This window comes from Symphodus melops, assembly GCF_947650265.1.
Source record: "Symphodus melops genome assembly, chromosome: 1".
Lineage (NCBI taxonomy): Eukaryota > Metazoa > Chordata > Actinopteri > Labriformes > Labridae > Symphodus > Symphodus melops.
The window spans coordinates 14,455,358-14,469,842 of NC_136691.1; the positions used below are offsets into that span (position 1 = coordinate 14,455,358).

At 41.7% G+C, this 14,485-nt stretch overlaps 1 protein-coding gene across 2 annotated transcripts in view; it reads left to right on the plus strand.

Moving 5' to 3' along the window:
- Window positions 1–14,485, plus strand: part of LOC306839172 (MAM domain-containing glycosylphosphatidylinositol anchor protein 2) — a 174,983-nt gene that overhangs the window by 86,613 nt on the left and 73,885 nt on the right. For both annotated transcript variants that reach the window (XM_079367710.1, XM_079367711.1), the window contains exons 4-6: window positions 6,458–6,654; window positions 9,723–9,855; window positions 10,117–10,386. In XM_079367710.1, the coding sequence (XP_079223836.1) occupies window positions 6,458–6,654; window positions 9,723–9,855; window positions 10,117–10,386 (600 nt within the window). The remainder of the gene's footprint in view (window positions 1–6,457; window positions 6,655–9,722; window positions 9,856–10,116; window positions 10,387–14,485) is intronic.

The window sequence follows — 14,485 nt, forward strand, 5'->3', positions numbered from 1 at the left end:
TCATTAGGCCCAAACCACATAAAAGAACTCCATCATGTCAGTGATGCTTTGCCTCCATCTCTAATGGTGGCTTTCTACAGGCTGTTGTTTAGATCAGCGCTCTGCGGCCTGTGTTTGTTTTCCAGTGAGATGAATTACAGAGAAGATGGGCTGAGGCAGACGCCACTGTCTAAAGGAGAGGATGAAGAAGAGATTCATTACTCCTTCGCCCCTGAAACACACACACTAACAAAAGCAAGAACACACATGCACAAAAAGCACAACTTGGCCTCATTATTTCCTCATCTTCATCACCTCGAGGAACCGAGAGGTTGCAGGCTCTGCTGTGAGGTTGCTGACGTCTGCCCCTCCATTTACTGTATCTCACACATGACTATGTGAACAGGCGCGAACACACACACACACACACACACATTAGTCTTTCACACATGCCCACAGACACCCAATGTTCCTCCAAAGACAGCATAATTGGAAACACAGTGTCACTGAGGAAGATGGAGGTGCAGCTGTCCTAAGTGGGCTGTGGCTGTCTAAAAGAACCTCCAGCTCCTTAACTTATACGGCTTAAACAGCCTCGTTATAGAGCAGGATGACTTCATCTGGCTAGAGGCTAACATCACCCACTCTTTAAGTTTGAACATCGTCTATTTGCATAGTTGTGACTTCAGGGAGGAGGAAGGAGCAATCAAAGGTCCATATTTAAGCTCAAGAGATTTGTTTATAGCACAAATAAAATCCAAATTTAGATCACCATACTGTGTATTAGCTAGATTTGTTTATTGTTTCGCACATTAGTGGCCAGTAACTTCAGGGGACAAGCTCGCTACAACAGATTCAAGTCTCGTCTTGCACTACTAACAAGACTATTGTCCTCTCTACACATAGGCGACTCTGATACCTATATAATGTAGCCTCTGTACCATTCACAGCCGCTCCATTTACTCCATTCTGCATTGCTACTTTAATTGGCAGTAATTAGAGCCAACCAGGCCTGATGACTGTGGCCTCAGAGAGTGAGTAAGTTACCATTAACTTAATGCCTAATGCATATACAGTAAGGGTGAGAGGGAGAGGAAGAAAGAGAGAAGACTGTGTGGGATGGGGGAAGGAGGGGGGTCAAGTGCAGGAGATTTTATAGAGAAGGAGAGAAGTAGGTAGCTCTCTCCTCCCTCCTGCAGAAGAAATTAAAGTTAACAGGGATTTGGAGATGCTTAATGAATAATTCAGCACTTGTTAGACAGTGCCACAGAGGCATGCCGAACAGCAGCTATGGCAGGGCTGGTGTGTTGCCCTTTACAAACCTTAACCCAACTTGTCCACAGCCCCCCCCCCCCCCCCCCCCCCCCCCACCCCCAGCCCACCCTTGCTGTGTTCCTTGCAGAAACAGAAGAGTAGCCTTTATGAAAATGCCTCATCTCAAAGGTCTGCCCCTTTACAGTGTATTAAAAGTGTTGTTTCAACCCCTGGCAACTAAGCCACTAATTAAATTTCACTTCCAATTCCAAATATGAAAGTTTGGATGGGGAGTTACATAATGAATTGTACCCAAGACACACTCTCATATTCATAAAGCCACCTAAACCAATAAACCTGCAGTGTTTTATTATTGTGTACTAATGATACAGATATTCATTATTACAAACCTGATGCAACCCAAACTAAATCAATGATTATTTATCAAGTGTTTGTCAGCTTTTATTGAGAAATGGACAATGCCAGTGTCATTCAGTTCATCGCAAAACATTTGCTAATTACTCAGCCTCTGCTATATTTCCGAGTTGTACCTTTTTGTAGAAGTAGATGATGGAGGCATTTACTGCATTAAATCATTTCTAATCATGTTTTTTACACCTCGCATGCTTAAAATAAGAATCTTAAAATGCTCTTGTTATATTTTCTGCAGCAGCACGCTCCTGATGCTGTCCTGCACTCTTAGTTTAGTGTGATTGTTGCGAAGCGCCAAACGTCCGCACAACCGGATCACCTGATGTTATCAAGGAATATTGAGAAAAACACTTTCTAACACGAGCAATGTTCTTTCATGAGCATCTTTAAATACTGCTGCTGATGATGATGGATTTTGTCAAAGGAGCGAAAGCACACAAGAATTAAACCTCCGGAATGAGGTGTGGTGCGACTCTGCTCTGTGGCTATTCAGAGAGGTTTGTGTTTGTGTTGATGTGTAGATTAGGGAATTGAAGTAAAATGAGAAGATTACAAAGCACAATTCATTTATACAGACCTAATAATATTATATCACCTAGCCTAAAGTTAACATGATGTATTCCCCTAGTGAAGTCTTGTCTGTGATGTCGTCAAAGACGTCAAGACGTCACCACTTCTTCTTCTCTAGTCCATCGAATAGCTGCTTTTAGATATCACACACACGGGCTGGATGAGCCTCCCCCTTGATTCTCCTCTCTCCTTTCTTTCATCCCCTGGACAGCACAGCAGCCTACGAAGCTGCTCGCGCACATATCTCACGTCTCCGAGAATGATATTCAGTTCACTGTGATATCTCTGTCACACAGGCGCCAGCGTCAGAGTGAACTTATTGCAGAAATAGATGCATCATGCCCTCATCCACCCTCCAAACACAACCCTCCACAACCATAATCACACTTTGCTATGAAGCAACAGCTCAAACAGAATAGATGCATTTTGCTGGAGCTGGTTGTTGTGGAGTGTAGCTGTGAGATAGAGGTCACTGTTGCCAAGGGGTTGAAAGATGGAGGGAAGTGAAAATGTTCTGATAGGAAATTACATGCTAGATTCACATGTTCGATCAAAGGCGTCCATGTGACATGGATGTTATATATCACAGATAGAGTTTATTAACCTTTTGACACACAAAAATGAAATGCCTTGAAGAACACCATTCAGCAGTTTACCTTCTAGATCCGCTTTCACTTCTGCTGTCTTACACAGTGTGTCTTACACAGTGTGTTGCACTTGTTTGTTTACTTGCAGTGCATTAATGTGTCACAGTACCCGCCCATATTTACAGGTTTATCAACGACTTGTGTCCTAAAATAGGGATGTGCAAGTTTTATTATTGAAGATGAAATCAAACAAATTCCACTATTCTCACGAGCCAATGCCTTTGACAAGCATTTAATGTGGCCAGATCTTGTTTAAAGACCTAAATAATGTATCCACCTCTTCTTCGTTCCTTTTTTTGTAAAGACATAGCCCTTCCTTTCATCAGCTTTTGCTTTTAAACATTGAGATAAGAAGCCTGAGAATGAGGTCCTTCACAGGGCAACCCGCCTAGTTGTAACTTCTCTGATCACTTTTGCCTTATGCTCATGTTTCTACCAAATAGATTTCACTAGAAACAGAGAAAGATACCCTTATTTAGAACAAGGGTGGGGACGACAGCTGCTGTATAGTATCATCACCTCATTAACCTTGCATCTGGATAGCAGCAAATTAGAAGCTTTTACATTCTCTTGACCCTCCTTTTGTCTCTCGTTCTCCTCCGACCATGCTCCCTTCTTCCACACGCTGTCAAACGCTATCCCCTTGGCACAAAAATCAAAGCAAATTGCTTATCTTTGCTATAACAAGGCCTTTTTACCCATCAAAGGCGTAGCATTTATGTCATTGAGGTCGGCTGCTCCCGCTGGTAATCAAGCTGGGACCGTGATTAGGCGAAAGTAATCGGAGGGCTCGCGCTCATGGCCGACAGCCTGGGAGCTCGATAGGTGTTCTCTTCCCAGGGGACTTCGCCAGATCAGGCAGAAAGAGTGAAAGACATCAAAGCCAAGGTGATTGAGAAAAAAAACCTCACATTAGATTATCACCCAAGGGAGACAGAGCCCAAAAAAAGGTGTGTGAGAGGGTCCGCACGAGGATTTTAGTGTCTGTGTGTGCTTAGGTAGCTGGGGTGGAATAATGTGAGTACGTTTTAACACAGGTGTCTTTTTTTTTTTCTTTTTCGGGTGGGGGGAGGGGGTGGGGGCTGGTTTGGTGTACATGAAAGGACGAGCTGAGGTTTGATGTGATAATGAAACACCTTCTTTAATCTTCATCTTCTCTTTTATCCAGACCACTCAGTCGTGTCGATTTGTCCAACAAATGTTTTGGTAGGCTCATAAAGTAGAAATCAGGAACATCATCATAGTCAGGGTTTAAAGAGATTGTTGGTAAGTTTGATGCTTCACTTGTTCTTCTTTTTTTCATCTTATCTTCTGAGACCCGCTCTGACTGGCACACACACTCGCACAGTATGTGTGTCATGCTGCCCTGCCCTCCTCGACTTAATATCAGAGAAAGCCAACGCTTTGAGGCTAGTCATGCTTGGTGGGAGTGAGCAGTAGTGATGCTAAGGTTAGCGCGCTTGAGCGTTTTAGCTGTACATGGGCTGATTTACTGGCCTGTGAACCCATAAACCTGCAATTACAAACCTTAACAACTCTGGAGCAGGCGGCCTGTACACCACATTTTTCCATTGGGCTCGAGGATTTAAGCTTTACAATCAGTCAAGCGTGAATTCTGTAGCTAATTGCACCAGAATGAGACACACACACACACACACACACACACACACACACACACACACACACACACACACACACACACACACATCATCATCATCCTTACGGGAGGAAAGACTAATGGTGGAGGTGGAATTTGGTTTGAAATTCATCAAATTTTAATCCAGTGCGTACATTTCCATATTTCCATATTTATCTCCTTGAGCTCTTAGCATCCACTTCCTCTCTGCATATCATTTTGGCCCTATTTATAGCTCAAACTACTCCAAACCTGGTACGTTAACATGCGGAAACACATGCACACACTCTTGTCACCACAAAAAAAAAAAAGACAACCTACTATCAGGTCTGAAGTACAGAGACACATGCATCCCAAGGTAGATAGGGCTGTCAATGAATCGCTCCATTCCTGTCACAGTTGCTAAATTGACTGTTAGAAGCAGGAAACAGATGAGCAGAGGAGCTGAGTAGAGTAACAGATAAAATGTAGGATTCATACTCTCCCCCTTCTCTCTATAATGAATCAGTGCATTTACTTAGAGCAATCGCTCTGTCTTCTCGGCAACGTTGTCACCCACTCCTCTGTATATCCCCACCCTCCCCAAAGGTAATTGCTCTTACCTGAGACACTGTAATGGATCCTGGATGAAGTATTGACCGCCGCTAGATTTTGATTAAGGGGCTGTAGGGCAGAACATGTCTTTAATGAAACTGAGGAATCAGCATTCTCTGGCTGGCGCGTGGAGGCTGGATTCCCTGCCCTATGCACCTTGATTAGGACCTGATCCTCTGCAAATCCAGGGGTGGGCCGCAGCCAGTGGATAAAAAGCAATGAATTCATCCATTAATAATACCTGAGACTTGTGTAGTTTTTTTTTTTCCTCTGGAGGTTTATAATCATTAAACATTTGGGTATTCATTTACTGTCAGCTGCTTGTGCTCTCTTACTTCACTGCATTCACACAGCACCTCTTACCATCACTCAATCACTGGCCTCGTTGCTCACTCACTGATAAACCTTCCGGTTTATACACTCAATCACTTCCTCTTTATATACAAAAGGTCATTCTGTATCAGCCAGAATTTTAACATGAGGGATAACTTGTATTAGCTTCTCTCTTCCTCTCCCTTAATTTACCCTTTTTTGCTCATGTTAAAAACTGATTTCATCTCTGACAGAGATGAAAGAGACACAGCTAGCTCCTAACATTCTTTGAGCCTGCAAATGGACATAATCTAACAGGCGTGTATTAGCATGCTAAAAAGACACCACTGCTGTGATGAACACCATTTGCCAAGGCTTAATGCGATAGCCGGGTAAGATGATTAACTTTGAATCCATTTAATCAACCAAAAGCGCCATCTCAAATAGCCAACTGTCTAGTGTTTGGGTAAAAAAAAAAATCTTCCCTCTTGGGGAATGGGTATAGAGGAACAGATGTGTCAAATCACAAAAGCCTAAGTCAGAGCAAAGGCCAGCCTAACATTATTCTTTAAAATGAAGGACATCAAACACATTTTGCACAGTATTTGTCATCCCTGCTCATGTTTGAAGCTCTCAGTGGAGCGTGACCTAGAACACATTGCCTATCGTCCACTGACGAGAAAGTGAATATGCCCTTGAGCTGCATCCTATTGACTTAATGTTGCTCATGTTGCGAGCTTCTCGCCACCTTTCACACATCGACTCTTGTGTGAATACTGATAACATGCTCTCCTAATAGAACCAGAATTCTGACTCCTCAGGTCAAAAGCTGACTCTCAAAGTTGACGTATGAATCACAGGAGAGAGTAATGAGGTTCATTGATGATGACGATAGATTTATTATGAAAAAATATTGACTGTTGCTTTCGGTTTGATTGGCTCATTCAGGAGGCCTTCAACTCTTTCACCTGCTGAACAGCGCATGGAAAAGTGTTTGACATATTCTTCCTCTCTGCTTGTGCTCCTCTCACAGACCTTGATGACCCCATTGTGACGGTCCACCAGAGTATAGGAGAAGCTAAAGAACAGTTCTACTATGAGAGGACTGTGTTTCTGCGTTGCGTAGCCAATTCAAACCCACCCGTCCGCTACAGCTGGCATCGTGGGAGGGAGGTCCTAACGCAGGGCTCGGACAAGGGCGTGGAGATCTACGAGCCGTTTTTCACACAGGTAAGAGAGAGGCAAAGTGATGAAGGTGAAAATATAGTGTACTGTATATACTGAAAAAGATGTCTTGTTTTATTCACATGGTAAGGAGTCACATATTCATTCTTTATATTGTCTGTCATGAAGACATGCGTCTTGGCTCTACCTCTTTAAGCTTAACTGCCCATTCTCACATACTCGTGTGCGCCACAGATTTGAGTCTGATGGCGCCCTGCCCCACCTGGTCAGTTTCCGGAGCGGGATGGAAGCAGAGAGCAGCCATGAGCAGCTGCACACACATCACAGGAGAACTACAAGCTCACAAGGGAATAAAGAGAAAATAACATCTTTCTTTGTCTGTCTGAGATTGATTTCTGGTTCATTTGGGGCCAGTTCCCATTTAACATCAATACAGTTATGAAAAATACAATTGTGAGTTGGAACATTGTGTTTCATCATGAAGTTGACCGGATGCTCTGTTCGTTTTTCTTATATGACTTCCTGTCGGGGTCAGTCTATTCTATAGAGCTTCCGGCGCCGAAAGACTGCTGCACGCGCAGAGTATGTGAAAATTGGCAGTAAGGTCGATAAAACCCAATTCATAGTGCAGTTATTTAGTCTGACTTAAGGTGCAGGGACGCAGGCTCAAATGGTATCCAGGTTGCAAATTGCATAAACGTAGGGAAGATCATAGAAATACAGAAAGTTTTCATGTTCTTGCTTTGCAATTGATTTATGGATCAATTAATGTATCAATGTTTCAGTTTGATGTTAGTGGGCTTTTTACAAGCACAAAGGTTTTCTATACTTTTGTGCTGTAAACAGAGATAATATGTTAATGGCATAACACACTTCCACACTCTTTTTCACAAAAGAGATGAGTAAGCCACAGCTGCTGATTAATGAATCATCACAGCAGCTTGTAGCATTGGGATGCTGGCTGGATTGTAAAACTTGTACTTATTAACCCAATATTAGTTTCCCTAACCTAGTTTTATGAAGTTTTCTTTCTGTTTTTTTCTCCGTAAAGATTAAGACAGACAGATTGAATAATCAGTTCTTTCAACTTAGTGGATTTTCTTTACAATTTGGAAATTGAGAAGCTTTTGTTCAGGAAAGGGAATCTTGTTCAGTCAAGAAAGGACTGATTGAGATTGTTCTGTCACTTGTAAGGGAATCATAGAGTCTGTATTGACTGAGCTGAATGCAATTTTCATGGTGAACTGGACGACAGAGAGAATGGAAAACTAAAAGAAACAGAGGAGAGAAAAATAATGACGTTTAAATGACACACGATCAAATGGAGAAGTGAGATGTATGAGAACTAATGAAAGTGGGCTTCATCTGGCACTTTTTCTTTCTCTTTTCTGTTGTTCTCTTATTAGGCTACTTGTCTTCTCCTTTCCTTGCTTAATCATCCCCGCCTCCAATGAAGGCTGAAAATAAAGGCGCAACACAAACACCCAGACAAGTTTACAAATCCATAACTTCCCAAATTTGTTCACCTGGGACCACATTTGGGACCCCTTAGACCAACACTGTTTTCCTTGCTGATGCTGGTTAATGTAGCTGCACCCCCTTTAATCTCAGATGCACGCTACAGTAGGTCATTTTGTTTTAGAACCGGGCCTGCTTTCTCCTTCCATGATTTTCCCCAGCTTAACTCTTTTCGGTCTAAATCCAACTGCTGCTGTAGAAATGCAGTGGTGGCATTTTAAACTCTCTATGGGAGAACAGGTTCACAATTAAGTCCGGCCCAGAGCTGAGCTTTCATTGTTAGACTTTGTCGTCTCTGCTCTCTGTTACTGTCTCCTCTACCTCTCCCTTCATAGTTTCCCCCTTAAAGTGTCAGAAAATAGCCCAATTACAACAAGCCATTTCAACTCTTGTTAGATTTGTGTCTTTTTGTTTATGGCGTGATTTGATTGTTCCTCACTGTGTGATATTCTCTTTTAGCATTTTGTGTAAAAGCTGAGGAGGTATTCACTTAAGGCCCATTAAAAACACATTGCTATTCATGTAATTTCTGACACTTTCTTATAGCTCTTTTGTTCAGCTTCTTTACTCATTTTCTTGGCGCCTGTGTAGTTAAAACTCTTCCCTGCTGCTAGCATGAAAAGTTTTCTTTCTTTAAGTTCGTCCTGCTGGTTTAAGCATTTAAAACACAAGAACAAAACTGGAGAAATGCTTTTTTTCACCAATCTCCTCCAAAGTTTCTTTGCCCTTTACCAAAAGCGAAAAGTCCCATTCCCAAAAGCTCTGGTAGGCTTTAACATTCAATCTTTCCATCAAATATAGCCATCAATCCCCCTGTCCTATACCCTTTAATGTGTTTGTCCTTTCCATTCCTTACTCTGCCCCTTGCATTTTCCAAATTGATTTCCCCTTTAAATCCCCCCCCGCCCCAATGTGAGTAAAGTGTGCACTCTTAAAACACTGACTTCATGTCTTCATATGTGCTCAAAAGCAAAGAGAGTGACTGAAAAACAAACAAAGTGGAGTGTTTCATCCATGGCAAATTTGATGCGATTAAGCTATCTCTGGATATGACAGGGTTCAACGGACAGGAGAGATGTTGTTTGGACTGCCGCAGTGCATGGCTCAGTCCAACCAACCAACGTTATTATTCAGACTGTTAGATCAAAGGTTTATCTTTTCATGCTCGCCTTCTGGGCGGGGCTTAGCAGTTTGACAGGCGCGGCTGGAATCCGACATACATTCAGAGTGAAGGAGCCGTTTCTGTGGAGGGACCCCCAACCGAGCCCAAATATATTTGTATAGCTGAATGGAGAAAATGCTGCAGGGCAATTTCATGGAAAGTAATCCACATATTCATATTAGGCAAGCTGACACTAGAGATACCAGAATATTTTTTACAGGGTTTTTACAGTAATGTCTTCAGCTACAGTTCCTTTTCATTTTTGGCTTCATTAAAACGTTATACATATTCATGTCCTTGACCTTTCGTTGGAGCTGTGTGGCCTTTGTCATCTCTCTTCCACTACCTAGGCTTTTTTGCATTTCTATTACTTAATTATGCTGATGTTTTTGCACACATTTGCATACCGGTGTTGGTTTGGTCTGAGCTGCAGGGGGAAACGAAGATTTTGAAGCTGAAGAACCTGCGTCCTCAAGACTATGCCAACTACAGCTGCATCGCCTCTGTCAGGAACGTGTGTGGGATTCCTGACCGCAGTGTCATCTTCAAACTCACCAATAAGACAGGTACTTTATGACATTTCAGTATGAACATTTTTTTATGAAGAGTAAACCCACACTGTGTGTTTTTGTGGTGATTTGTGGGTTTTTTTTAACCAAGAAGACTTCAGTATAAAAAATAAATGAAGGGGTCTTAATAAATAAAGAAGAATGATGGATATGGAAGCAGACAGATGAAGTGGTGTTTAGTCTTTCAGCCGTCATATCTGCCAAGGTTGTTCATCTCCTGCCAATCTCTCTAAGACTCCACACTCTTTTCCTCCACAGCCTCCCCATCCATCAAGCTGCTGGTGGAGGATCCCATCGTGGTGAATCCTGGTCAGACCGTTTCTTTGGTGTGCATCACCACAGGCGGAGAGCCACCGCCCACAGTCACATGGGTCAGCAGCAACGACAGCCTTCCGCAAAGGAGCGTGGTAAAGGGGGGCACACTCACTCTGCCGGCCATCAGCTCAGATGAGGCGGGGGTCTACAGCTGTGTGGCCAGCAACAACGTGGGCAACCCGGCCAAGAAGTCCACCACCATTGTAGTGCGAGGTGAGAGGGCATGTTCAGTACACTTAAAAAAAATCTGATTTCAAAACAGTTGACATTAAGGGAACTCCATGAATCTCCTATACACTGCTGCTAACGGACATCACCCCTTCATATGAAGTGATCATGTTAGGTTTGACGACAACCAGAATTTCTATTTCCTGGTAAGCATGTGCAGCTATGTTAAGTTAAGAAATAGCAGAGGTTAGTTTTCTTGTTGGTTTATGTACAGCAGCGGGTGCTTCTTTGGTGCTAGCAGGCATGGCAAGGGATAATGTTCAGTGAGTGGGTTATTTCAGGATAAATTAACCTAAAAAAGATAATCCGAAATCTCTCTCTTTAACATTGAAAGCCACATCTATCAAAAAACTCTGTTTCTGTCTTTATTCTTCTTTGTGACCAATGTGAACAGGCTTGGTCCTCCAAAGTCTGTGATTAGACCTGTCTGTAAGGATAGCACGGGTCTGTTATTACTGATTATTGAATATAACAGACTGAGAAAATGCACGTATGAAAATCGAGTAGTCAACAAGACCCTTTTTTATTCAGCAATCATTTGTCTTGCCAAAAAGTTTAAAAGGTCAGGAGTCAATTTCTGGTCACTTTTTACAAACAAGCTCTAAGAGAAGGGACATTCGTACATGTTATTAATTTTAATTGAACAAAACAGCATAAAAGGGTAAAAAAAAGACTCTTTTAAAAGAAAAGCAGAAAATACTGAGAAAAAAAGTATTAATCTAATTTTAATGAAATTTTACAATACATCTTTAATATAGCTTCACGTTTATTTTATTCAGTATTGCTAAGTGTCCTTCAGCTATGAATAACTCTTTTGCTGTTTGGCCTCACACAAAACACAGAGCCTCATTTTTATCACTGCTTCAGCCACTTAAAGGCAGTCGAGGAAAATGATGGAGGCAAAAATAGTGTGAAGCTATTACTTAAAATTCCCTGATTCATAGAGTGTGAAACACCAGTGTAATGATGGCAGAAGGGCGAGGGCTGTTGCTGCTTGTTTGGCCATTATCAAAGGATTATTTATTCCAAACTGCTCTTCACCTGAGCGACACAGGAGGCAGAGCAGAATCTGATCTTAGTGAAGCTCATTAAAGAAACAGCTCTTTCCAAAGTGCTTCTGATTTGGATGTTTGTCATTAACGACGCTCTGTCAAAGTTGACACCCAGGAGGTGAACTGCTCATGTATCCAGGCATGTTTTTATCAGGAAAAAAAACACTTGAAAGGTTCAAACTTGAGACAGACAATTTCCGTGTCCGCAAAGAAAATCTGTTTTGATACAAGACCTTCACAGATGCCACATGATGCACGAGAAAATCGACTTTCATACTCTTGAATTGACTGCTAATACTAAGCTTCGGGATTAAGAGTGATGTGTGATTAAGCTTTCATCTGACATAACAGAGGCTCCTAATGCTCTGAATGTGAAACTGCAAGTAGGTCTTCCAGAGGAACAGAAAAATGCATTAGTTAGTTGTAGCTTTACAAAGAACATGCATTAATAGGGGAACAACCTGCACACACAAATGGGACACATTTGAATCTGAGTGTAGCTTATTGGATGAGAAAGTTTCTCCCAGTTTACTCCTTTCCTCTCAGAGATTATGCCATAGCACCATCATCAGGTTGCCTGTTTTGAAGCATTTATTTATGCAGCCATAACCTTCTGGGGAGGAAAATAAAATCAACAACAAATCATTTCTGATAACCCCCCCTGACAGATAAGCCCCTTCGCTGAGTTGTGAAAGTGCCCATATATTTGAGGACTTATGAACTGAAAGGCTTACATCAAAGAGAAGGTGTTAGGTGTCCCGCAGCAGGGAATAAGTCAGAGAACTCACAGCATGCAATCCCTGCAATAAATATCAAGCTCTCATTCAGGTGTCGTATGTGGGATCTGGGTAAAAGATCATCAAATAAATTTACCGCCTTCCCTATATGATGATCAAGCATGCACAAACACTCAGACAGCGACCCAGGGATGCACACACACATGCACACACACGTTTCAGGATGAAGAGCTTTGCTTGTTAAAAGTTAAACAGCACAGTATGTATTATTCTGTTTGACTAAATGTCATGCAGGATACATAGCTGTTGATTTGCACTGCAGGGCTTCACGATGAAAGAAAAAAGATTCAGTTCAAGAGCAAGCTGCTTCTGGTTGACACAATCGATCCTTTCTTACCCTGAACCCAATTGTGAGTGTGTTACTTACTTACTAGACTGTACCTGTGACTGTATTAAAAGTAGTTGATGTGGCTTCACCTAACTCCGCCACAGGGAAGCCAAATGCTCTCCCTCCGCTGGCATATTGCACATTTTAAAGTCAGACTCTCTGCAGTAGGGATCGTCTGGTGGAGGCCCCCCGCTCTGCTAACCAAAGTACTCATTGAACTTACATTGAAAATGGTAAAGATCCCTCGGGTCATTACAGTCTAAGGCATAAAAGCTTTTTGTGTCTTTTTGAAGCAGACACTCACGGTTATAGAGAGTTCAAGGACTCTTGTGTTAGTGTTGGTTATGTTTCCTCTCACTGTTCCTCTTCTACTCTGCTAATGCGAGTGCACACAGCTTCACAAGTGCAGCATTTGTCAACAGAGCTGTCAATCAGTGGGATCACATCTTTATTAATAATGTATTAAACTAAACTTCTTCAAAAAATATACAATAACATCATCAGCATAAATCAGAATAATAGAAAAGAACTTCAATGACATAAACCAAGAAAAATGTGTCTGATGTGTTTTTTATTTCTTTTGTATGACCCTTGCCCCATATGTTAACATACTAAAAGAATTACCTGAAAATGTACACGCTATAGATGCAAAACAAAGCCAAAGGATTTACAGTCAATTTGTTTCTGTGTTTTTTTCTGTCTGATAAACTATGAAAAAACATTCAGAGCGTTATGACACAGCTCACCTTGGCAACAGGATCGCTCTCCTGAGTCTGATGAGCTGTCACTAATGCAAATGCAATTTAGAGATGAACATGCACCAGATGACGAGAGTGGGCAGTTTGTCTGTGCATCAGTACACTACATTGTTTATGGAATTATATCATGTTTTCCAATTATTTCCTGCTGCATTGTAACCAGTGCAGCAGTCATGCAAATAATTGAGTCACAGAGGGATACATGTTTGATAAATTCCAGGACTTGTTTCATTTTCAGATCACAAAAAAAAAACATTCTGTATCTTGAGCATTGTCTTAAGACAGCCAGTTCACATGATGTTTGTATTCTGCCCAACAAACAGCTGTTTCCAAATCAAACCATAATGTTCATGATGCACCACTTTTTTTTTTTTTTTAGCAATTTCTCCATTATGCTCATTCTTTTGCAGCATGTCTGTGGCACATTGTCAAACTGATGTCTCCTCACTGAGTGTCACGTTGCATGAAAACATGCTTACAGCGCAGGCACATATTAAAGGGGCTGGATGGGTGGGCTGGTAGGCGGGTTGAAATGAGGGTGTGCTTTATTTCCACCTTGTGGAAGAATCTTGCGTGTATCACAACAGAGGATGTTAGCTGTTTGAAATAGAAAGAAAGTGATGCTGATCTTTCATTTTAGCTTTACTCCAATGTTTGAGTTTTGTTCAAACTGAACCCGGCATAAAATCAAAAAGAAGAAATGATTTCTCCTCAATTTTTAATCATATGTCCTGATTTTGTTTTCTTTTTACAAAAAGCCAAGAAATAGGGTGAGAGGTTTACTTTAGTTGGTAGAGCAGGCGGCCCATGTGCGGATGCTACAGTCCTCACACACTGGTCCCAGGTTTCCCTTACAATCCTGGCACTTTGTTACATGTCCCAAAAACAATCTTCAAAAAGAAAAATAGAGTAGACTTTTGAATTTCAGGAATAGCATACAAAATTTACTAAGTTCAACTTAAGTTAAAGAATCTGTGTGCCCCTCAGTGGTGTCATTAGGCCTATTTTAGGGGGGCTAAAGCCTCCCTAAAATGTTCTTAAGCCCCCCTAAATAATTTGGTGTTTTTATTTTTTTCAATGCATCGTTATCCAATCCATTCTACTTGTTCATATAAAGAACGCCCACATGACTGAAAATCCAGTTTTCCC